Raw genomic sequence first — 24,419 nt, 5'->3', positions numbered from 1 at the left:
GTGTTTGATCTGAACCAGTGCAATCTCAACGGACATCTTGTGGTGGGAGAAGAGGAGGAACCCAGGTGAGAGTGTCAGTCATGGGTACAAAAAGATGGTTGTCTGGAAAGGGTTAGTGTTAGTTTCTCTTGCCCACATGTGTTTCTGCTGCCAGCTATGGGACAGGGGTGGGTGCCTAAAGACAGAGCCACCTTGCCCAAGCAGAACCTGCCTTGTTCAGCATGCAGGTGCCCCACATCCCATTTGACATGCTGGAGGTGTGAAGAGAGGATACCAAGAAAAAAACTGGCACAAACACAAAGTGTTCTACATATTGCATGTGAGCGGGATCCACAGATCTACTATAATTACCTCAATATTAAGCCCTAATCTCATTCTGTGCAAAGTAATCGTGAGACTTGGTATTGCATAAGAGAAGTGCTCTCCTAAGTTGTCGTACCTACAGATAACACGGATCTAGTCAGTAGGGGCAAAGGAACAAGAATGCTGAGAGGGTGGAAGGACAGCAATGGCAGCCACTGATCCCGAGGACAAAATGTGCTGCTTTCTGCCCCCATAGTCCCAGCTTTGCCTTCAGCCTTTGAGACAGGCTTGTCCTGGTATAGAGTAAGGCAGGGCAGAAATGCTGGAATTTGTCTTCTTCCCTGAGTTCTGAAATGGTGTTGATTCACTAATTACATACAAATAGGGAGGTGAACAGCATAGGGGTGAACTTTGCAGGTAGTCGAGAGCAAAGAAAACTTTTAGTAGACCAGGAGGACCTTGCTAGGTTTGGTGTTTGTCACCATGCATCCTGTTTTGCAATGTTAAGACAGAGTGGCTTGTACATATTGCTGTTTTAGTTCCTAACAATTTTGGCTTAAATGGGCTTAAAAAAGATGTTTCAGGAACCCTCTTTTGCGATATTTTTCCCCAGTCAAGTGTTGAAAGCAAATTAAATAACCTGACTTGGAAAGGAATGAAGGCGTCTGTTTTGTTTGCACTTTAAAAACAATGCAAGAAAGCTCTACAGATTAAATAGGAGAAAAGTAGAAACTGAAAGTAGAAAATAAAAGAAGTGCAAAAGCATGAGAAGTAACGGGGAGAAAAAGGGAGCTCAAAGAGAAACATACGACTAAGAAATGATAGATCTAAAAAAGTTGAAATGTGGTAGAAACAGTAAAGCCTTGCTGTGTGCTCTGGTAGGAGGCCTGCGTGCCTTTGCTTTGAACCTGGCTCATCCCATGTGTCCTTGTCCTTGTTTTGAAGACCGAATGCTCAGGCTCCAGCTCTTCTCAGCACTGCTTAGGATCTTAGAGAAGTGTCTGTAGTAATTTTCTTCCTTGGCTGGGTCTCTTCCAGATTGTCCTTTTTTCAGTTTTGCCATAGTTGTTCTTCATATGGACACTGTTCTGTAGTTTAATCATCTGTGTTGCTCTGCTCTGAGTCATTTCCAGTTCCTCTTGCCATGGGGAGGATCACAACTGCACACAGAGTCAAAAGATGCAGGTGTGCTTGTGTTCCTAAATCAGCTTAATGATTTCTGGTTTGTTCATTTTTTCTTAGTTCTTAATATTGGAGCTTGTAAATATATTTTATTTTTAGCTCTCCAGGGTGTTGAGCTTGTATTTTAAGGGAATTAACTATATAACCCTAAAATATTGCTCCTGAGTAGCAGTGGTCAGCCCCCACTCCATCATATAGGAAGTTGAATCTGGTTTTTACCTTGTGTATCACTTCACATTTATCTATTTCAAGTTTTATTGCTTAGGCACAGCGTCTGTTAAGGTTCTGAAATTCATCACAGTAAGCTCTTGCCTTTGTAACCTGAGCATCTTGGAATCATCAGTAAACTTTGCTGTATTTCCTCACTTTTTCAGGTCATTTAGGAGTGTCGAGCTGTGCAGGTTCCACTGGTGGTCTTCTGTGAGAGCTGAGCATATCTTTCTGTTTGGTTTCCTGTCTTTCGCGAGTTATTTATCTGTGCACAGGGAACTTCCCTGTAATCAGGTATTTTGATTATCTCTTTAAATAACATTTTAAAAAAGGGTGAATGGTATCGCATACCTAATCTGGCCAGACTTGGTAATTGACACCTATGTTTTGACATATATCTCAGCTCTGAAGATCTCTGGCCTGAGAATAGAGGGGGTTTATATTTTTTTTCTTCCAGAAAGCTCTTTACATACTGCAGTAGTTTAAGGAGTTTGAAAGAATGCTAATACACAGTAATAATAAGGAGAAGTAGGACAACCTTAATGATTATAATCCCATCAGACTTAAGACATCAGTCCCAGGTACAATAATGGACTAAGTAACAAAGCATTCAGGAAAGAATTAAGGCAATGTCACTCAACCTGGACTGGGGGAAACAGAAACAATTAGTGTTAATTGTTTCAGTTTGGTTCTTAAGTACAGGTGTTCATCTTAGCCTTCAGTTAGCACTTGACGGTAATTGCACATCATTTTCAGTGAGAGACTAAGCCAGTACAAAATCAATATGGTTCATAATAAATTTAGTAGAAAGAGGACAGCTTTAAAAGGCAAGTAGAGAATCAAGTGAATCTGTGCCTAGTGAGAACACGAAGGAGTTTGCTCTTGGGCTGGATGTCTTACCAATCACCTGGAAGAAACAAAATACCAGTATGAAGAAATTTGCAGAGGTCAAATAAATGAAAAAGTGAAAAATAAAACCTCATCACTAATGCAGAAAATTTAACTAATGCTGGAGCATGAAGTGCGGTAGGGGATTCTCTGTTATTGCCTATTTTAAAGTCAGGATTAACTTGATTAACTTGAGTTAATGCAAGGAGTGAAACATGTACCCAGGAACGACCAAGCTGCAGCTTGTTTGCACTTGAAACACAGCTGAGGGTGTGGTTCTGTGATATGATGTGAATGGATGTAACAGCGCACCTGTGTCACAACAGGGGTGTCCCTATGGGCTCCAGCTCCTTGGGCCTGTGTTGCAGCAGCCCTGATGCATTCGGGGCTATGATGGGTGACGGATGGGAGGGTACACGGTGTTGTGCTGCTGGGCTTCCAAGGGGCCTCCTGGCTGAAGCACTTCACTGATGCCTCTACTGGTTTGTTACTCGTTATGCTTGGAGCAGCCAGCTGATAGATCAGCCAGTCACTATTGTCAAAGGTGTAAAGGTATTTAAAAAAACAAACCAACCAACCCACAACTGTATGCTAGGATGCTTCAGTCTGGAAAGTCTGTTACGTGAGCAGCAGAAAGAGGGTGAACGAGGTGAACTTTTCACTCTTTCCATTTCAGAGTTAGGAGGCAGTAAAAGAAACTAATAGGGACAATCTTGAATTCGAAGGAAGTGGCTTTACACACAATGTGTAATTAAGCTGTGGGAACTCCCTCCAACAGGATGTTGTGAGTGCTGGAAGTTTACATGGGTTCAAAGGGAGTCTGGACAAGCTCATAGAAGAGAAGTCTGTTTGAGGTTACCAAATTCATGGGAACCACATCTGACCCAAGAAAGCTGATTCTGAGTGCCAGGCGCTAGGATGGAGAGACCTAAGTCCCAAGCCAATGTACCCATTTTTATATATGTGTAGACCTGTAGTAAATGGCAGTCTGTGAGTCTCGATGTAGGAAGTGTAAGTTTAGCAGGGACAAGTTGGTCCCCTGGTCGGTGTCTGTGCTGGAGCTGCTTGTGGGACAGTGCTGGGTGTAGAGGGTTGCGCAGGTCATGGCTTGGGTGTTTTAACAAAAGATAGTTTGTGTGTTCCTGGGAGTGTTTGATCGTGCTGAGGCATTGTTCGTGTAAAGAACAGGAGGGTGGGCTGTACAGGGAAGGAGAGCAGAGTAAAATGTTTTCCTCTCTCCTGTAGTTGTTAGAAATCAAGAAAATTTATCAGAATCCAAAGCAATTTTTGTCTCTGAGAGTCAGATGTATGTTGTCGTACAGGATTTATCCTGAAGAGGAAAGCAAGGGCAAAGGCTGTAATTTGATAGGATGAATCCAGCTTTGAGACTTCACATGATATCTCAGATTAGACGTACTATGTCCGCATGACACACAACACAGATCTAGTACTGACTGCCGATTCAGGTTTCCTCAAAAACTTTGCACTGGCAGGCTTTATGCTGGATGCGGTATCTCCTGCCCTATTGCAGCCATTGTAGAAGCAGCATAAGCAACGCACTGTGTGCTGAACTGAAATGCATTGTATGCTCATGCCTATTAAACAACAATTTTGTAATTTTGGATAACTTAGTGGCTGTATAAAATTCATCAGTCATTAAGGGTTCACCAGGGCTGGCACTGAACCAATGTTGTTAAGACCTAATGCAGTTAAGCTGACCCTGCTCCCAGTTCTGGTGATGTGGTCTAAAGAGGCTTGAGCTGGTTATTTGTGGAGTTAGCTGAGACCTGATGAGGTTTGTTCGCTGGGGTTGTAACACGGCTGTACTGCTCCCAGTTTAAAGCTGGCTCTGGAAATGTATATCTATGTTTGCAAAGCATTTTTCCCAAAACTAGTAAAACTTGCCAGACTTGAGCGTGGTTAACACACAGCCTGAATAAACTCCTAGCAGAAAGCTGAACACTCAGCTCACCATGTCCAAGGACCTTCCTGAAGGACTCATGACCGGTATCTTAATCCCATAGGATACTACACTGACCTTCTGGGTCGGTGTTTCAATTGTACTTCAGTCTTATAACAGAAAATTCCTGTTTCTCTGGATTGCATTTAATGTGCAACATCAGTAGCCTGCCCTGTGCTTTGCCAGCTTTGGGACTTTTTTTTAAGTGTTAAATTTCATCTGTAACCCTCAAAAAAAACCCTCAGCAGATATCTTTTTCTTACCAACTGCTCCCACATAGCACCATAGTTAGAAATAGGTCTATTCTGCAGTACTGTCAAGCTGCTTTATGTGTTGGATGCTGTAAGGAATATAAATATAGTTGTTTCCCAAAGGCCTTGTTAGCACCGCTTTAAATAACGTGGCTTATCAGTTTATGAATGCAAGTGTCCACAGGCAAATTTGCACAGAATTAAGTACATTTCAATTACTGAAATAAGCTGTGTTGACTATTTCCTTTATAGCAGTGACTGCATTCGTGTTTTTAGTGTTTGTATTGCAGTGGCTTGTAATGGAACTATATTTCTACCACAGTAATACTTGATTTCAGGTTGTACATGGTACCAAACGAGCATGATCATGCTGAGCATGGAGTTTGGCTTCACTTTCAGTGCAGCTGTCCATATGAGTTCTATTCTGAGACAATAAATAAATGGTCACTTGCAGCTGGTTTTGGTGTATGTAGTTCTTCCAGAATCTTTTAGGAATCCTGTAGCAGAAGCATGGGTTGTATCTAACTCCTTTATGTGATTGAATCACCTTTTTTTCTCTTCTTTTTTCTTTTTTTTTTTTTTTTTTTAATTCTTCCCCTTACTCTTACTGCAGTCCCAAGGCTGTTTGCTACCCATTTTGCAACTTCTGTAAGAGGTGAATTGGGGTCATGGTGTCCCTTACTTCATAACTATTTCTGTTTAAGTGCATGGCCATCCTGTATGGATTATGTGGAAAAAATAGCATGATAGCACACATAGGCTTATGTATGCTCAAAGGAGCTGATTTAAGGTAGCATGAATAGCATTTCAACAGCAAACTGCAATGTGTCTGACATTTGTTTATACATACTTTCACTAATGAAAGGCGTAGTGGAGAAAAAAATCAGAAAATATACAGTTGCTGACATTTTCCATTGGGACTTCAGCAGGGGAGAAGGTTGAGCTGCTTGGCTTCTGCTGGCAGTCAAACAGCTGAGGGATGTGGGAATCCTAGATTCTGCTCTAGGGGGCGGATTTGAGTGCTTACATCCTTCTGCCATCCTCCTCCTGGCCTGTTTGCCTGCCCCCCCTATTCCTTTGCTCATGGTCTTTGGACCATTTCCCCTACCCAGATGCTCTGTATTCAGTCACAGTTTCTTCACTGTCTGTACACAGCTGTCCTGAAGGCAGACCTGTTTGCTTTTGGGCTGCTTTCTGCTCCAGACTGCTTTGGTAGTTCTCAGTTTTGATGCCAGACCTTGCTAAACAGCCAGATGAGAACTGTGGGGAAAGCCCATCCATGTTCTCTTCATCACTGGAGTCTTTGGGGAAACACATTCCTCCTCCCCCTCAAACTTGGAACAGCAGTGAGTATATTTGAAGAGTAAATCCCGGCCTCGGTGCAGAGGCAGTTCTACCCTGCGGTAGGTAGAGGGCAGGGCTTGACTGGTTGGGGTGGGAGGACGCTTGAGTAGGGTTTAGTCTTCTGGTCCCTCAGGCTTGCTCTTGTTCCTCCTGCTGGCCCGGGACAGGGCTGACTGAATGACAGGGGAAATGGAGCAAGTGAGAAGAGTGCCAGGCTGTAATTTGCTCAATAGCAAACTGTTTCAGTGCTGAGTGTGGAGGAGTCGGCAGCAAAGCAGTCTTTACACGATTTCAAAACCTTTACTTTCCAACATTTTGGTTTTAAGGACTTCAGCAAGTTTAGGTGGGAAAGAATTTAGAGGATCTTTCCCCCTCAGCATCAGAAACATCACTAATGGTCCTGCTGAACTGCTTCTGCTGAGTTCTTGCTAACATATGCAGTAATACAGATCTCTTAACAAAACTGAGGGATCTGCCCATATGGTGTAGCAGGCAATATAAAGTTGATAGCAGTTGATTGGTCATTGAAATTAAATCTAGTCAGGATACCTATGTGATGATAAAGGGCTGTTTCTTCCACCTTATTACTTTCTCCAGGATGAAATCCAGAGCGAGACAGGCAAACCTGGCACGTTTGTTACCAGGTTATCCAACTTCAGAATGTCAACAGTGTTTCCACAGCCCTTACTCGTGCTGTGTGGCCTTGGGATTTGCAGGAGAGGAGGCACTGGAAATGTTGTTCCTTGGAAAAATAAATAGCGTGCTGAAGAGAAGAGGCAAATTCCACTGCAGTAAACAATAATACTTGGGGGGAGTACATTTAAAACATGGGAAAAAATATTTTCCCCATTTCTCATTCTTCTGGAGTATTTGCTAGTTTCTCTTAACAAGCAGGGCTTTATGCTGCATGAGTCTCGGAGCGTCACTGCACTTAGAAATAGCAGCCTCATGTAACAAGGCTATTGGTGTGGTAACGCAGCAAACAGGAGCTCCTTGTGTTGTAACCTCCTGTGATGTTAGTGGGATTGAGTAAACGATGTCTAAAGCTCTTGTAATACCTGTGAAAGGCCTGGGTTGAGGAAATGTCATAATTGAATCTCTTCCATTCAGATGAGTCATTTGAGTCATATTGTGAGAGTTTCCACTTTGAATCCAGCAGACTAGCTAGAATTTACAGGTTTTAAGAATCCTATAAATGCAAAGGTGGGAAGAGTGGGTCATTTAAGAGTAGGAAAAATTGCAGATCTGCTGCAGAAGACAGCAAAGATTCCCCTAGATCACTGCAGCCATTCTGCTACACTAATTGGGATAGACTATTTATTGCTCAGTGTTCTGTGTGCATCAGCAGTGATGCTGTTCCAGCAGCTTTCTGAATTTATTGGTCTCTTTCGCTCTATGCATTGCATAAAAGGATGTATGTATAGTACTTGTGTTCAGTTACAGTGACTTAGTAGTAGCTTAGATTTGGTCTGTCTGTAATACCCTCTTAGGTAGTTCATATACTTTTTTTACCTTTAAGTGTAGACACATACTCACTGGTGACAGGCTGTGCTACAGCAAATACTAGCTTGCATGTAACGTAAGTACTGTACATCTTAAGTTAAACTTTTTAGGCTAGCATAGTGCTTTTTGATTCCCACATACTGCTGGTCCAAATTTTATGTGTTTCCAGGATTCAGAATACTTAAGAAAAGCAGAGCATGTCAAAATGCAGGAGAAAGACCCAACTGTTGCAAATGCTATTAGCGTTGTCCTTGTGATATGCACCACTAAGATGTAGCACCTTTCTAAGCAACCAATTTTTTCCTCCATTGTACTACAGAGATGCTGCTTTTCTGAGTATTTGCCAGAACTGACAATCCCTTAAAGGCTACACACTGGGTAGGAATGTATTTCTTTTATCTAGAAATGATTAGCTGAAAGATACTGATCTGTACATTGAATCCTCTAAACTAGGAAATGATTATTGTAAGTATACTGATGCATAGATCAGGAGATGCTGTTACTGTGTCCAGATATCTGCTAAAATTTGAAGACCAAATATGGGGGTTTGAGACATTGTAGCACCATTAGAGTGATTTCCATACACATGGATACCTTCAGCCCTACAGACAAGATGAATCTGTCATAAGAAGAAAGCTGGGTGCAGGCTCAGCAGCAGTGTTCCCTCCTTAAAAATCCACAGGTTGAACAAAATGAAGTCTGTTGTTCTGGCAGCAAGTAAGGGTCCAACCTCACCAGTAGAGAAGAAACTTCAAGTACCATAAAGCTGTAAAGTTTGTAACCAGTAATGTCAGGAAGAAACAAGTGGTTGTGATGGTTGGTGACTTCCTTCGGAGGTGCATGGAGAGGGGTCTGTCCAGTGATCAGACCTGACATCTGATCTGAGAAGTCTGTTGTCTACCCAGCATTTATAATCTGAGCTGTTCCTGAAAATTTGTTGAGGTCTGTAAACAAACTGGCCTCAGCCTGTGCTGCATGCCCAGGGGAACACTTGAGGTAAACAAATCAAAAGCAACTCCAAGGGCTTTGGAGGCAAGTGAAAGCTTCAAGGATGTAAGTGGTGATCTTTGCATCCTGAAATGAATTTTATACATAACACATTTGTTCAGAGGACATCATGCAGAAGGAATTCTGCTGTGGTAATGCTCTGGAAGGTGAAACTAAAAAAGATGAGGGTGCCGCAGGTCACCAAGAAAAGATAAGGGGGTTGAGGCTTTTTGTCAGTGTCTGGCAGGATCCTCTGGAAATTGGTGGTGAAGGAATTTTAATTACCTAGATAGCCAATGTACTAGACAGAAGGGACTGTTCAGCAGGTTTGAGGTGTCCTGGTGACCATCCTGCTCATAAAAGATTGTGAGCAGGGGAGAGTCTCTATGGGGTGGATCTTAAGTAGTGGGGAGGAAGTGGTTGAGCACGCACGCACTGCTGAAGGGCACCTGGATTGAGAGCGGACTTCCACATGGGGTCCAAAAAGTGTCAACAGATCTCAGGAAAGATTCAGGCAGGGAGAGTTTTGTGACAGGCTTTTCTCAGGAAAAAGTTACTGAGGAGATAAAGTAAAGCTCCTGAAATAATTTTTAATACGTGTGTGTGTATTTTTTTCAAGCTGTTTTTTTCTAGGGTTTATAGAAGCCACTACATTAAATGATGATTTATTAATTTTTTTACAGAATTGTAGTTTTCTTGGAGACCTTAGGCATAAATATGTAGAAGGGGCAAATCATAAAATGAGATTCAACTGGCAAGGAATGTTTAAAAAAACCAAACAAACAAACAACTAGAGTGATGGCAGTATTTAGAGGAAGATAAAGGAAGAGTTGATCTGGTAACCCACAGAAAAAGACAACTGTCTTTTTCTCTGTCGGTGACGCTGTAAAGGTCGCCTACCCTAGGTGCTCTTGCAGGTAACACAAGTGATCAAGGGCCAGAGCCTCAGCTGGTAGCACAGAAGGGCAAAAGAGGGAGGACACTGAGGAAGGACAGGTTATCCCATTCTGTCATCCACCTACTTTGTCTCCAGTGTGCTTTCATCAATGACCTAGATAGTTGTCTGGGATTCATGATTATTAAACTTGCATCTGAGAAAGACTATGATTAAGCTGGAGGGCAGAACTAGAACCTGAAGGTGAAATAAAACACCAGTCAGAGGAAGGATAAATAGAAGTGTGACAGAAGAATATTCAGCGGTGTGAATAGAAAGCAACTGGCTATGTAGCTGTCTGATGAAAAAAGATCTGGGACTTACCACGAGTTAAAAGCTGAATGTATGTAACACTGTTGTCTTCTGGAGGCGGGAGGACACACACTTCCAGTGTGGTTTAAGCAACAGTATATCCTGGAAGATCAATAAAATAATCCTTCAGCTCTAGTTAATGTTTGTAAAGCCCTAGGTGAAGTACTGGATTCAACGTTTGGGTTGAATCCGTGCTTCAGTAAATTTGTGCCAATTGGACTGTGCCCAGAAGGGAGTGAAAGGAAAGTCTAGGAAATACGATTTACAGAGAAGGCTTGAATAAACTGGGATTGTTTTGCCCAAAGAGAAGACTCAATGAAGGCGTATATTCTCAACTGCACTAGGGAAAGGCAATAATCTATTCTCCTATGCCCATGACAAATAGGATAAACAATAACGGACTTACATTACATCAGAGAACGTTGAGGATACACACTGGGGGAAATTTTCTCATAGTAAATATTGTGGAGTGCAGGAGTAGATGGCTTCAGAGGTTTTGTGTAGGACTCAGCGTTACAGTTTTGAAGGGCAGATTAGACAAAGCTGACACTAGGTAGAACTTGTAAGTAGATGGCATTGACTCAGTACAGAGGACAGATGATTTGCAGTTCTGCAAAAATCAAATAGTACCATTGCTAGGAATTATTCAAAACCATCTAAAAACACTGAAAGAAAACATTTTTAGAGCTTGGATCATTTTAAACTCTCCAGAAATGTAAAAATAACCCCAGATCCCTAAGGTAAATAACTTGAATATGTGTATATATATCCACAAGGTGAAAGAAGCTACTTTAGAGATGGATTTGGATTACTTGAGCAGTTATGTCTGACAAAGCTGCACGCTACAAGTCCTTGAGCCCTTGCTGCTTGATGGGCTGAAATGGTCCTTCTCTGTTTGTACCTGGAGCAGAAATACATAATCTCTGAAATATCCACCACTTCTTCACCACCTAATAGTACTAAAGTTGCTTTTAGATGGTTCATTTTACCTTTTTACTTAATTTCATGAGGCAAGAGAAGAGATGGAAAGGAGAAAATGGTTTTGCTATGTCTTTTAACTCCCTTCTGTGCTTCTTCAAGCCCTTCTCCCCTTGCCAGCAGCGCTAGTCATCCTCATAGAGCTTTGTACTGGGACTGTCATAGCAAAATTAAACTCACAAGGGTCAGTTTAATACCCTTTGTGGTATTTTAGTCATCCATTGGTAGGTATTGTGGTGGCTTTGCTGTTTGCTCCATTTCCAGGAAGCTTCATGGGATGACTAAGCAGTTTCCCCTGGAGTCCTTTACGTTATGGAGAAGAAAGTAGTTATGATTCTGTCCTCATTCCAATCCCTTGTAGCTAGGACACTCCCTAAATCTCTGGCTTGTTCCTGCAATGGTCACAGATAAATGCCTAGGAAAAAGAAAGAAGAGAGCAGGCACATATATAGTGTTTCTTAAAGTATTCTCAGCCTTTAAGTACTTTTAATATGGAGGTTTTCTAAGGCAGATGTGGTTTCTGCATTCTTCAACTCACATAGGAAGCTTCTTCCATGTACTTGCCCCGTCCTCTTGAGGCCTGTATAAATTTCTTGTGTCCAAAACATCTTCGTGTTCAAGTTCCCAAGGCGCATTGCCTTCTGGTGGGCTTGACCTGTTTTCTACTATCTTTGTATTGCCCCCCTTGTATTTGTTTGTAAGAAGTGATGATGAACATCAATCCCTATCCATACTATGGGCTGCTTGTGACTTCGTAGAAATTTGCTAAATCCAACACGATCATCTCCTTGAGGCTTTTGTTAAACCTTTCAAGCTTTCATGCTGTCTCTTAGAGGCCAGAGTTGCGTGTGAGCAAGCCATAGATTCGTAGGGTCCTGTACAAACCAGTACGCTGAACAGCAGAGATTTGCGTGGAGCACCATGGTGGTGTCTCCCTCTGTGTTCCCTCTTACTTAATGTAAACCGATAGCAGGCTATGTTAGCCTGGTAGTAGTGATGCCCAGGAAAGCAGACTGAGCAGTGGGATGTGGCCTTCCAAAATCCTTTGCAGTGTGGTGGTTGTAATTTAAGGAGCAGGCTGGTTGCCTTGAGATCCTTCTGTTGGTGCTCTGACACAACAGCAGATGCCCCTCGGTCCAGCTGACTGGCTCATTGTGGTTAAGACAGCTCAGCACATGACAAAAAAAGTTACTGTCCTTGAATTGAAGCATGTGTTACTTGATTACCTAGAAGATACTTTTCAGAAGGTGCTCATGGACAGTGCTGCTTGCTCACTTGCTATCTCTGGATGTTCCTATCTTAGTCTTTAGAATAGGTTAAGAAATGCTAAACCAGGCTGGTCTTGTCTCCTTTCTATTATTTTTACACCCAGTGGCTCACCAGTGTGTTGACGAGCGCTGGGGAGTGTTTTTCTCAAAAGGATGGGAATCTGAACGCATGTGATTGCAGATGCCTGTCTGTCTCTAATGGGCGTGCAGACCCAATTTAAAAGTTCTCACTAATTGAAAACTTAGTGGTTTTTAATTATTAGCATCTCAGTTAAAAGCTGTACCAGAAGAATTGATAAGTTGTCGTTTTGTTTTTCAGCTATGGCAGCCATTCGAAAAAAGCTGGTTATAGTGGGTGATGGTGCCTGTGGAAAGACCTGTCTGCTGATTGTATTTAGCAAAGACCAGTTCCCTGAAGTGTATGTTCCCACCGTCTTTGAAAATTATGTAGCAGATATCGAAGTGGATGGAAAGCAGGTATGTATATACTTCTGTAACAGTCAAAACGAACTTAAAGTTATTCAGAATACCATGGAGATCTCTACACTTCTTTACTAAGTGGTTAGTACACATCCTTAGTGCTTATATTGTAAATATATTTTTAAATATTAAGCGTGTTCCTGTGGAAAAAATATTGGCCTTGCTAGGACCTGCTCATATCCAATGTCTAACAACCTATTTCTAACCTTATACAAGTTGAGATTCTAAAAAACATAGTTATTCCAATTAAAATGTTGCAGTAGGTGGAAGGGGTTGGAGCAATTCAAAGACATGCCTACATGCTGAGGACACAGGGCTGCTAGCCTTTGGAAATGCATAACGGGCTCCCTGTTTTGATAGGGACCTGGTATTGTGATTAATAAAGACTAGTTCCTGGAGAGAGTCGCTTTTTTCATACCTACTCCTGGCAATGTGCAGGATCCTCTTCAGAACAGATGACTGACAGGCTTCAAAGGGATTTGATTTTTGTAGTGTATATCAGCATCATCTGTCCTACTTGTCTGAAGGAACATAATTCTTAGCAGAAAAGCATACCCACAGCTCACTGAGCTTCATTTTTAATTTGTACTTCAGTAAATTAATCATTAAAACATTTAATTTTATTTTTCAATCTTCTGAAAATCTGTTTTCAATCTGTGTGACCTCTTGAGTCCTTTTGTTTACCAAACAAGCAAACATGCCAGACACCTGCTCCAAGAGGCCGTTTTCAGGAGGCTGCTCTCTGGACGCTGACTAGGTTCCCTTCTGCACTTGTGTCACACAAGGTGGTGTGTGATATTTGAAATTGTTACTTTCCAGGATACTCTGGAAACACACGAAGCAGAAACTTTGCACCTTGAAAGCTCAAGTATTTTCAACCCCTTTTCGGCAGTCATGGCACGTGGCTGTTTTATTACTGTAACTGCACAGAGCTGACCTCAGTGCCATAGTTCCTCATGTCAGGCATGCGGCAGGTTTTGGTGCTGGCAGTGCTGAGCTTCCCTGTTTTGCCTCTTGCTGCAACCTGTGTCTTTGCTCTGGGTCCAGGTACAGCCAGAACATCTCCCAGTCAGTTCTAGTTCGTATGCAGTGGCAGATTGATCGAAACTGCTCAGTTTGGATCCTGGTTTGAGAAGAAACTTTTTGAGCTACTTTTGGGCTTTATGTTAAATTTGATTTCCTACTGTTACAGGCATAGATTATTTGTGGGTTTAGTCATAATAGTTCATGCTATTGAAGTCTAAAGAAAGCTTTTATCTCCCATTATATGAATGGGTAAAAAAAATAGTTTACTTTTAGACTAATATTAGAACATGTTTTCCCTGCCAAGTGACGGTTTCTGCAGTTTCTATATTGTATCTTAGACTCTAAGGACAATGTTTAAAATATGTACAATATGTATTTCTCTCTTGTTATCACCTAGTCAAACTTGCTCATTCCCTTCTGCCTGAATCTGCATCTCTAAATGGGTGAACAGGGAGCCATGCCCCATCACCTACATGCAGCCAGTATCTAAATAAAAATTGCATGAGCAGCTTGAGCAATGCTGATTTTTTTTTTTTTTTTTTTTTTGGTAAGTAGAGGACATATTTTATCCAAGCAATTTGTCTTCAGAAAACGTGATTACAGAAGTTTGTAAGGGAGCACTACTTAAGACTGTTCTGTTTGACAGCACTTACTTCTGTTTTCCTGGAAAAGCATTACCAGCAATGTTCAGAAGCTATGTGAAGACAAAACGGTGATGGTACAAGGTGCATTTTTTTAGGGGTAGAGCAAAGGAGCTGATTCCAGTCATGTGAGGGAACCTTCAACAGACATCTCTGTAAAAAATAGGAATATTTGCCACAGAATTCATGTTTGCAAATGCAGGGGTGACTTTGAGAGGAGGAGTATTTCTTACTGAAATACAGAAGAATTTTTTTGTGTATGCATGCAACTAAGGTTTGTATCTTCACAATTTAACCAAACAGTTGCATTGCACATTCAGGCTCACATTTGGGTTCCAGTTCCGGCAATCTGTCTTTATCTGAGCTGCTGTGGACTACTACTATTGGAGTCTTTGAACGTAAGAGTTTAAACAGGAAGGAAAACGATCCTATTGGAGTGTTCTCCCCTAGCTTTACCATAAGTAGAAATATTGAGAACATTAGTTACTTTATTCAGTTCTTAGTTACAAGAAGCTTTACACACAAATCGGGTTTATTTCAAAGCAAATTACAAGTGTAAATTTTGGCTGTGATGGAGTTTTAATGAATTTGTGCACAAATAAGTACAATCTTGATGTTTCTTAGTTGCTGCACGTTCCAGTTGTAAACCAAATGAAAATATACATAATCATAAAAAAAAATACTTTTAGAGAGTCCACTTTCACTGAAAACTGATATTTCTGGAATGCTTATCAGAGAGATTCCCAGCCCTTTGGAGCTGATTCTCTTTGATTCTTCTCTCTTGCTTTTCTACTGGTAGCTTTTATGTCCTTTCAGAGAATTGACACTGGTCATGGATATAGAGAAAAGTCTCATAAGCTGCATAAGTTGATTTTTGAAGTTATGGAACAAAAAATTTCTAACAGTTCTCTTGTCAAAGTGGTTTGTCTTGTAGTCTCCTCCTTTTGAGAGGAGTTGACTGAAGTATTTTATCTACTTTTTTTCGATTACTGGCTTCTGAATCAAAACTCCCCTGGTGATCTGGCTAACTAACTGCCTTGCCTTTCTTCTGCAGGTGGAGTTGGCTTTGTGGGATACAGCAGGACAAGAAGACTATGATCGACTTAGACCGCTTTCTTATCCAGATACTGATGTTATACTTATGTGTTTTTCAATTGATAGTCCTGATAGTTTAGGTAAGTAGATCACTAATTGAACTGAACTAGTTCTCTGTGTTGCAGTATTCCCCTTGGAAATCATGCTGTAAAATATATTTTCATGTGCTGTAATGGTTGAGAGCATTCCTAGTTTCAAAATTCATACTGGTTTGAATGCATAGTTTTTAGACGTTAAGATCTTAAAGGAATCTGTATTCTTCTTCTACAATGCTGAGTGGCATTTTGAAAGCCTCAGCAGCGTACTGTGTTTATCCGGGGCTCTGCTGCATAATTTGAGCAACACTAGCAGGAAGGCAGCTCCTGGCCTAGATCGGCACCCCCAGCCTGGCCACTTGCCTGGGGGGCCGAGGCGGCGTGCTCACCCTTTGGGAGGTGCTGCCTCGGTGACCCCAGGCGAACAGGAAGGCTGTAGTTGCACTCTGCTGTGGCCAGGAGCCCTGTGAGTACATAAGGTGTTCACTGAGTGGCATGGCCCACCCAAGTTTTGACTTTATTTTACTTTTTTTTGTTTCTTCTTGGAAACTGCAGGTTCTTATACACTTAAGATCACACGATATCCAGGAAAAGAAATTATTTTCTACATAAATGGGAAAGCTAGTTTTGTGATCTCATCCCTTTTCCCTTCTCCCCATTTATTCAAGAGAGATGAGCTTGAAACACTGAGTTACTGGTCCCAAATAACCTGGGTTTTTTTGCTCTGCTTGGGGAGTTAAAAACAGGGATTGGAACTACACTGGAATGCAGCACTCTGACTGCGGGGAATGATCAGAGGCTGGAGATTTATACTGTCCTAGTGTGCTTTCTGGTGACTGACATCTGCTTGTGATGGAGGAAAGAGAAGAGTTGCCAATGTATGATTTCTGAGCTCCAAAAACATATATTTCAAAAATATGGGCACCTCTTCTGTATGCAGTCTGAGACTGAAGTCTTCACTAATTGACATCAATATCTACACGTTAGATTTATATATATTTGATCTTATAAAGATGTTTTTGAAGAGACAAAGGAGCAGGAGATAGAGCTACTCTTATTTCTAAGAGTCGGCATCTCTGGAACTTTTGATTTCTATTTGAAATGGTAATTACTCCATCCAATGTAGTCTCCTAAACAAATACATTGTGGTAGTACTTTCTTAAACAAGTGGATGTCTGTAAAAAACTCCCTTATCTGCTTCTCACCAGTGGGATTTGTTCACTAGTGACTGTGAGGTTTCTTATTAGAATGCAGATAACGTTAAGGTAGGTGTTTAGACACACCAATTCTGTGTGTACAACCAGCTGTGCTCTGATAAAAACCTTCTGTGCAGTGACTGACTGGTACTTGTTTGTAACTGGTCAAAATTATGTCCATGCATTGCGCATCTCCTAGCCAGAAAAAGTGAGACCCCTCTGCTTTGTCTATTAATGACAGGTGTTAAATTATTTTAACTGGTGCTCATATATGGGATACCAGTTCTGTCTTAAATGTATTAAACCACTGAACCCTTTGGAGCTTTTTGCCACCAGGGCAATCATGGTCACTGCAAGCTGTCCTTAGAGGGGCTTTTTTACTACACCTCTGATCTGTCTTATGGATGAACTCTGCTTCTCAGAGTTGTGTCTTAGGAAGAAACAAGAATGAAACAAAAAGAATCCAGGAAGCACAGAAATGCAGTTAGTGGAAGGATTAGTCCTGAATGCAGCTGCCACAATGGTTGAAAAATACCATTCCTGCCAAAATTCGTAGGTTTGAGTAAATGAGCAAATAAAATATTCCTTAAGCCATTACAGTGTCATTACAGCCTGACTGGGTTAAAGTTTGGTAGCTGCTCAGTCTCGTTTCTTGCCTTGCCTCTAAGGGGTAGCAGCTGTTGAACGGGCAGTTGAAAGTATCTTTTTAGAAAAACCAGTGCCAGCTTGGTATCTGGGAAATCCTTATCTCCATCACTTCCACCTGATCCTGTGTTTAGAGACACCTTGCATTGTCTTTATCTCTCTCCAAAACAGTTTGAGGTTTAGTTGGCAGCAGCGCTGAGGCCATGTCTGGTGTAGCTGTGAACAGCGACATGCAAGGTCTGAGCTGCGCTTGTTTCTCCTGCATGTGCTGCTCCCCGGGCAGCTGGAGAGCTCACAGACTGCCCGCCCTGGAAACAAGATGGGTCACTGAACCCTGCAGGCAGGGGGAGAGACGTTCACTTGAGTCCAATCTGATCTTGGCTATTTTTTCCTCGCTCTCCTCCCTTCCTGCTCACTAGTATCGGAGCGCCTGTGTCCCTGGGAGCAGTGGAGGGAGCAGGGAACTGCCAGACAGCTCTTCAGGTGTGCAGCATCTGGAGGCCGGCACCCTCTGAGCACTCCAGGTGCAGCTGTAGAATTGCTGTTTTGGCTGTAGTGCAAAAACTGTCTTAAATGCTTGTCTTAAGTTGTTCTTTCAAGCAAGAAAACAATACCCTAATAGTGAATGTCTCTTCAAAAGCTGAATGGAATTTTGTGAAGATAAAAAGGGGTTATGTAGTCTGCAGGTACATCCACCGGGGAATCTCACATGTCTAAGAGCTTCTGAAAGCAAAGCCTAATATTTTGGGCCATTCAGCACTTCCTGCTATATATCATTTATCAAGGTTTTGCTTTCAAAAGCTGTCAAATCTTCCATTTGCAGCTCCATTTAAAAAAAAGTCAGGTAAGGAAGTTACATTAGGAGGACGAAGCTCCTTGTAGATGAGTGCAAATTCATTTGCTGCAGATAGGGAGAAATGGCAAATCTGCAAATGACTTACACAAAGTCTTTGTTTCTGTGCGTCTGTAATTAGCATATAGAACAACATTTCAGCTACAGTTAATGGGAGACTTCGGAGTGGTTGTTTGATGTTGCTTTATAAAAGGAAGAAGTGATGTAAAAACTTAGCTTCAGGGTTGCGCCCATCTTTAGCTTCTGGAGATAAATAAAATGTTTCTCTTGAAGCAGAATACTCCGTAACTTTCTGCTTCAGAATTCTGCATGCTGTTCTTTGAAGTACCTTATGCTAACCCTTGTCAGGCAGCTACTGAGAGACGTAGAGAAGCCAAGAGGTTAGGTGTCCCTCAGCCTTAAAATTACCATAGACAGGCCTGTCTTTTTTGCTTATACCAGAACAGGTCTATTTGCTTCCCAAAGTAAAAGTAGAAGAAGGGGCATCAGTGTGGATTAGCAAGCTAAAACCACTCAGACAGCAGGTAAAAGTTTCAAAATAAAACTGTCCTCAGAAGTGAGTTTTAGTACAGTCATATTTTTTTTTTCCTCCCTAGAAAACATCCCAGAGAAGTGGACCCCGGAGGTGAAGCATTTCTGCCCCAACGTGCCTATCATCTTGGTAGGAAACAAGAAGGACCTGAGGAATGACGAGCACACAAGACGAGAGCTGGCCAAAATGAAGCAGGTGGGTTCCTTTCTGATAGTCTTAAATAAACGAAGAAAGTGTATAGTGGTTGTACCAGAGCATTAAATAGGCATCCACAGCTTGCTGCCAGCTTCCTATGGGCTGCATAATGAACACTTATCCATGACAGAAACCAGAAAGTATCTATTACCTTTAATTGAGTGTTTCTTTGTTCATATTTGGAGATTTAGTTTGTAGAAAAAGGCATTCTCAGCAATGAAAATGGCTATATTGGGTTACTAACAGCCAGCTGATCTCCGTGCTGGAGAGCTGGATCCCTGCGGTAGAAAGGAATTAATTAGGAGACATCAACACATCAAGTGCCTGCACACTTGAGTTGTTCTTTATTTGGTATGTTCAGGACGTGAAAGGAAACAGTTGTATTGGTAGGTGTTTTGAGGTGATAACCACCAGTGCTGTAGCTCACTCCTGAGCCTCATCGCTAGGTTTCTCTTTCAAATTGAGTCTGAAACCCCTGGCTTGGGTATGGGACTACAGGTAATTCTGCTCTGTCCTGGAATTTTTGCTCCTGTTGCATAATATTTGCTTTTAGACAAAAGCTGAGGCATTAATTTGGGGATTTGTTCACAGGCTTTTGTTACAATTGGGGCAAAGAGTTGCATAAATGTTTCTTCAGAAATTAGCAATTGCTCAAGTTTCAAAGGATCTTGCAGCCTTCATGCTCAGAGGTGTTAGAAAACGGATCATGTCCTCAAGCATTGGTGCAGTATGCAAACATACACCCCATCTTTGTAATCCAGGCTGAGGTGCATGCCGCTTCTTGAGAAAATAAGCGAATTTTATTTTATATCTGCCTTTATTATTTACAGGACCATTCTCAGGGGAACAATTATTAACTAACCAATTGATTATGTGCATTTAATCCAGAAATTCCTTTGCCTTTGTTGGGAAGCTGGGTGGGAAAGGGAAGGCGGGTGCGTGTTGGTGGTTCTAACGTGTTGCTTTTGTGCTGTTATAGGAGCCTGTCAAACCTGAAGAAGGAAGAGATATGGCAAACCGCATTGGTGCATTTGGGTATATGGAGTGTTCGGCAAAGACCAAAGACGGTGTGAGGGAGGTTTTTGAAATGGCCACTAGAGCTGCTTTGCAAGCCCGGCGTGGCAAGAAAAAGTCCGGGTGCCTTCTCTTATAAAGTGTGGCCAGAGGAAGATGGCCAAAGCAGCACCCTGCACTTGAGTAATTTTGAAGTGCTGTTTATTAATCTTAGTGTATGATTACTGGCCTTTTTCATTATCTATAATTTACTTAAGAGATTTAAAAATCGAGTCATCTTGCTACCAGTATTTAGAAGCCAACCATGATTTTTATAACAATCTGCATCAAATTCATCTGTGCACCCAAGGTTAACCTCAACATTCCTCTAACAAACCTTTTCTGCACTCACAGGATATGCCAGGCGCTAATTGAAGACAATTCTCTATCTTCTTTCTTCTCTCTAGAAAGAGAAAAAGCTGTCAACACAGAGGATTGGTCTGTAACTACTTTCTAACTAACGTCCTATTCTAACTGAGTACAACAGTTACATGGCTGTATGTGGAATCAAGTGTGGCTTCAGTGCTATCACATTTAGGAAGATCTGATTTTCATGGCTCAGTGGTGTAAAACATTAGTTTGAAAATGTGATCACTCTGAAATGACCAAGTCCCATTCAGCTAAGGAAAAGTGAGGGTTCTGTGGTTTCATGTTAGTTACCTTTTAGTTACTGTGTAATTAGTGCCAGTTTAAATGTATGTTACCAAAAATAAATCTATTTACCCCAGCTTAGATGTAGTATTTTTTGTATAATTGGATTTCCTAATACTGTTACTTGTAACCTCTGCGTTAAGGTGTTCTGGGTTTTTTAAGAAACTGTATTTGAAAATAAAGTCCGATGGAAAGCAGCTGGTCCTCTTCCCCTGTTCATTTGTAAGAGTCTGACCCATTTGAATGATTTGAGTGGTCTGCACACCCAGGAGGAGCTTTTTCCATGACGTGCCGTAGGGATGAGAAAAGACAGCCTGCTCACACTCAAAGCTTCTGAACTGTTCAGTTGCCTTAAGTTCATTGCTGGACCCAGTTTCAAAACTAAAAGGAAAAAAAAGAAACTTTTTGTGTAAGTTTGGTTACCATGTAGTGATCAGACTCCTAACCTGTGAACTTCTTGCTGTTCTGCAGCTAACTAAACTCTTTCTGTATTTTCATTTTTCCAACAACTAATAGAATAAAGGCAGTTTTCTAAGCTCCCTGTATCCTGGTGTCTGTATTCCTCACTCTGGGGTTTTGGCCCAGCATATTGACAGCCTGAATCAGAAACACCATTTTTTGATACAGCTGTGGTAGGATTTGCTGAACAGTTGCAAGTGCTTTAATACTTATTTTTGTTCCCCAGCAAGTGATACCCATCTGCTGCTCGCAGCAGTGGTGAGTAGCAAAGCTTCCCAGGAGCTGCTTTTGATACTCAAACCAGACGAGAGGGCATCAGTTGAGTTGGATTTGTTGGTCTTGACTGTGGGAATAGACGAGCAGGAGGCGGTACGTAGGAGGGGAGCGCAGGAAGAAGGGAGGAGATGGCAGCAGTGTTGCTGTAGAAGCATGCAGTGATGCGCAGCATGCCGGTCTACTGTCGTGTGTGTGCTGCTCGCAGTGGTATTTGCGGCAGCTGCTGTTGAGCTGAGAGCCTCTGCCTGCAGGGCTGGGCAGGAGGGAGGTCCAGTTGCTGATGAGAGTCCATGGAAGTGAGCACCTAGCTGTATCCATGTCCTAAAAAAATGCCAATGTCACTTTTTTTTTTTTTTTTAAATGGTCCCAATTCCTTTTCCTGCAACAAAGGAGAAAGAGCTCCAGCTGTGGGAGTGCCCTGTACCTCTGGTCCTTGTCCTCCCTCTACAGCCGTAAGACTCCCCAGAATGAAGCACCTGGCCAGCCCGGTGGTGGCACCCACCCCACCCTTCCCTCCTTCCTCCCCGGGTGCCTGTTCTCCACCTGCGTGGGGTGACGATGTGGAGCAGAGCAGGACGTTCCTAGCTGCAGCTGCACAGGATTTCATTCTCTGCCCCGCTGACACGCTTACTCACTCCTGCAGTTCCCTTTTTGAGGGTTCTGTTGGGTGGTTTAGGGTGATGGTCCCATTGAGCAAAACCGGGGGTGTTCATTCTGGCAGAGCGCCTGGGTTGCAGTTCTTTATGGTGACGGTTACAGAGCAGCTTTGCAGCTGCTCTTCAGGGGTTTTGAGTAAGGTCTACATGTTCCTGAGACACAGCTTGTGACAACCCACAGCTGTTGATGCACCTCCACCCAGAAGTCAGTAATTTAGCATCCCGGTTTTAATTTAAGCTCTTGTTAAGCTGCAGCACCACCTCCCCACCTCTTCCGTCTTCTCCACCAGCTGGCGTTACGTTTCCACGCCTGGCCTGCCGTTCTCCAAGTTCAGACACATTAAGTTAGTGTCTCCCATTTACAACCAGAAGCTCCAGCTCCCTCTCCTTGTCCCTCGCACCGCTGGCGTCAGAGCAGAAGCCTGCTCAGGAGCACGTGGTTGTGAAGTTATCAGTTCTTTCCTCAGCCTTCCTGCCTTCAGAGGCTGGCAGCCTGGCTCCCTTTGGGTTCCTGTCACATCTGTCACCTCTGGAAGCCACCTTTGTTGTGGATGAAACGGCTGAGGACACAGATGGCCAGGCCAGACCTGGGAAATGGGCGCTCAGCACTGACGGAGAGTGACCAGCCAGGCAAGGAGGTGTGAAGGAGCAGGAGAAAAGCCGGGAGCCAAGCGCCAGCCCCCCGTCCAGGGGAGGGAGTTTGGTTCCAGGAGCGCAGGGAAGATGTAAGCAGGAGGCTGGATGGTATGGCCTCGTGGCCTTTGTGATTACTCACTGCTGTTGCTGTTAAACAGCAATCTGACTTTGCAGGACAACTGTCACTTGTCACACAACTTAAAAGGGGTCCCTTGAGCCCATCTAGTCCCTCAGGAGCTCCTGGCGCTCCTCCGGATCCACGTTCAGCAGAACGTGTCCAGGCACGGGGCGTAGCTCTGGGCCAGCGAAGTTGTTCAGCTCACTCGGTTTCCTGAGAACTCGCTCACTGTGGAAGGGAAAGCTCAAACCTGCGCTTGTCTGAGGAGGTCGGGGCCCCAGAACCAAACTCCCTGCTTCAGATGAAATCCCCAGGTCCAGCCAGAGGACTGAAGGTGCCAGTCTGGGCAAGCGTCAAAAGCGGCAGCAGAGCAATGCCTCTGCGGCACTGCCACAGGGGTCACCCTGAGGAGAAATTCCTCTTCTTCAAGCCACCGTGGCTCACTGTGCCCAAGGGGCGGGTGAGGAGTCTGCGTGAACTGTAACCACCAATTTACTCAAGAGCAAAGACATGTCACGTGCCTCTGCTCCTCCCCACAGCTGCCGCTCTGATCTCTCCCGGGACACTTGTCATGGCTCCTGCTATCAGTCCTGCAACATGGTGCAAAAACTGTCAGCCCCCCAAGATGCAGGCTAATCAGGCGAGTCCCCAGAACTCACCACAGCCAGGAACTATTCCGGTTCCCAGTTGTGGGGACAGGTGCCAAGAGTGGCCCAAAGCAAAATCCCTGGATCCCGCGGTCACCTGGGCAGCCAGGCCAGAGATGCAGCATTTCGCAGTGCCCTGTTAGTGACGGCTGGCACTTGGGGATGTCCCCACTGCCAAGCATCAAGGAGAACGCAGAGCATCCCCCTGCGCTCAGGGGCCCAGGCTGCCTTGGCCGGGGGCCAGGGCTGATAAGCAGCTGTCTGACCTTGGGGCTGTCAGGAATGGAGCTCACTTGGTGCAAATGCTGGCTGGAGCCTTGGCAGGGGCTCCCTGCTTCCCTGTGGGAGCCGTGCTGGAGCCGAGGCCCTTGCTCTTGGTCCCTGAGCTGTGCTGCCCCGCGGTCCCTGCGGACATCACCCTGGACTTAAGTGCCTCTCCCATGCTCCGGAGGAGGGCCATGTCCCAGCACAAGGACCCGGGGGGGAGCAGCTGGGCCAGCTTGCGTGGCGTGGGCGCGGGCAACAGTCAGCGTAGTTCACTGGGGGCTGCCTCGAATCCACCAGAAAACAGGCAGTTGTGTGGTGTGCATTGAGAACTTCCAGAGCAGAAGCAGTAAGGCAAGAACTGGAAAAGCCAGGGATGGGGAAAAGCAACCGCTGAAGTAAAGGGGAGGCTTTGCCTGCCTCGAAGGGGTGGGAGAATGATGAAAGGGGGTTGAAGAAGGGAATTTCTGGCCCCTCTCAGACCCCTCGTGCTCCTCCTGCTGGCACACAGCCCGAGGGTGTTTCTCCCCAAAGCTGCTCGCCTTGGCAGCCCTGCCCCGGGAAGCTGCTGCGGCCCCCGGTGCTGCGGCCCCGTCCTCGGGGGCTCCCGCTCCCGTGAGGGTTTGAACTCCGGGGACCACCTTGCGTCGTGCTGATTCCCCGCAGCGTTCCGGGCCGTGGCCGGCGCTCCCCTGCGCGTTACCCGCGGAGCTGCAAACCCCCCGGCTCCGAGCCTTCGACTCACCAGAAAAGGCCCAGCCCCCCGGGGAGCTGGGGGGCAGCGGGGGCGCAGCGGGGGACCGGCCGGGGAGCTGCGGGCTCGTCGGTCTGCGCGCACCGC

General features: G+C 43.9%; 1 protein-coding gene and 1 long non-coding RNA gene across 3 annotated transcripts in view; one reads left to right on the top strand and one right to left on the bottom strand.

Moving 5' to 3' along the window:
- Positions 1 to 21,067, top strand: part of RHOA (ras homolog family member A) — a 26,802-nt gene extending 5,735 nt beyond the window's left edge. The window contains exons 2-6 of one of the 2 annotated variants that reach the window (XM_055803783.1): positions 1,860 to 1,989; positions 12,440 to 12,597; positions 15,322 to 15,442; positions 18,688 to 18,818; positions 19,798 to 21,067. In XM_055803783.1, coding sequence (XP_055659758.1) covers positions 12,442 to 12,597; positions 15,322 to 15,442; positions 18,688 to 18,818; positions 19,798 to 19,971 — 582 coding nt within the window. In that variant the 5' untranslated portion in view covers positions 1,860 to 1,989; positions 12,440 to 12,441 and the 3' untranslated portion in view covers positions 19,972 to 21,067. The remainder of the gene's footprint in view (positions 1 to 1,859; positions 1,990 to 12,439; positions 12,598 to 15,321; positions 15,443 to 18,687; positions 18,819 to 19,797) is intronic. The other variant, XM_055803782.1, reaches the window with a different exon arrangement.
- LOC129784449 (uncharacterized) lies at positions 20,887 to 24,419 on the bottom strand. Its single transcript, XR_008747193.1, has 2 exons — positions 24,324 to 24,419; positions 20,887 to 21,578 (listed from the first exon to the last, which is right to left on the bottom strand). It is a non-coding gene; the product is annotated as an uncharacterized LOC129784449 (long non-coding RNA).

This window comes from Falco peregrinus, chromosome 5 (genome assembly GCF_023634155.1).
Source record: "Falco peregrinus isolate bFalPer1 chromosome 5, bFalPer1.pri, whole genome shotgun sequence".
Lineage (NCBI taxonomy): Eukaryota > Metazoa > Chordata > Aves > Falconiformes > Falconidae > Falco > Falco peregrinus.
Note: the sequence above shows the minus strand (reverse complement) of the source record. Positions and strands in the feature narration are given on the sequence as shown.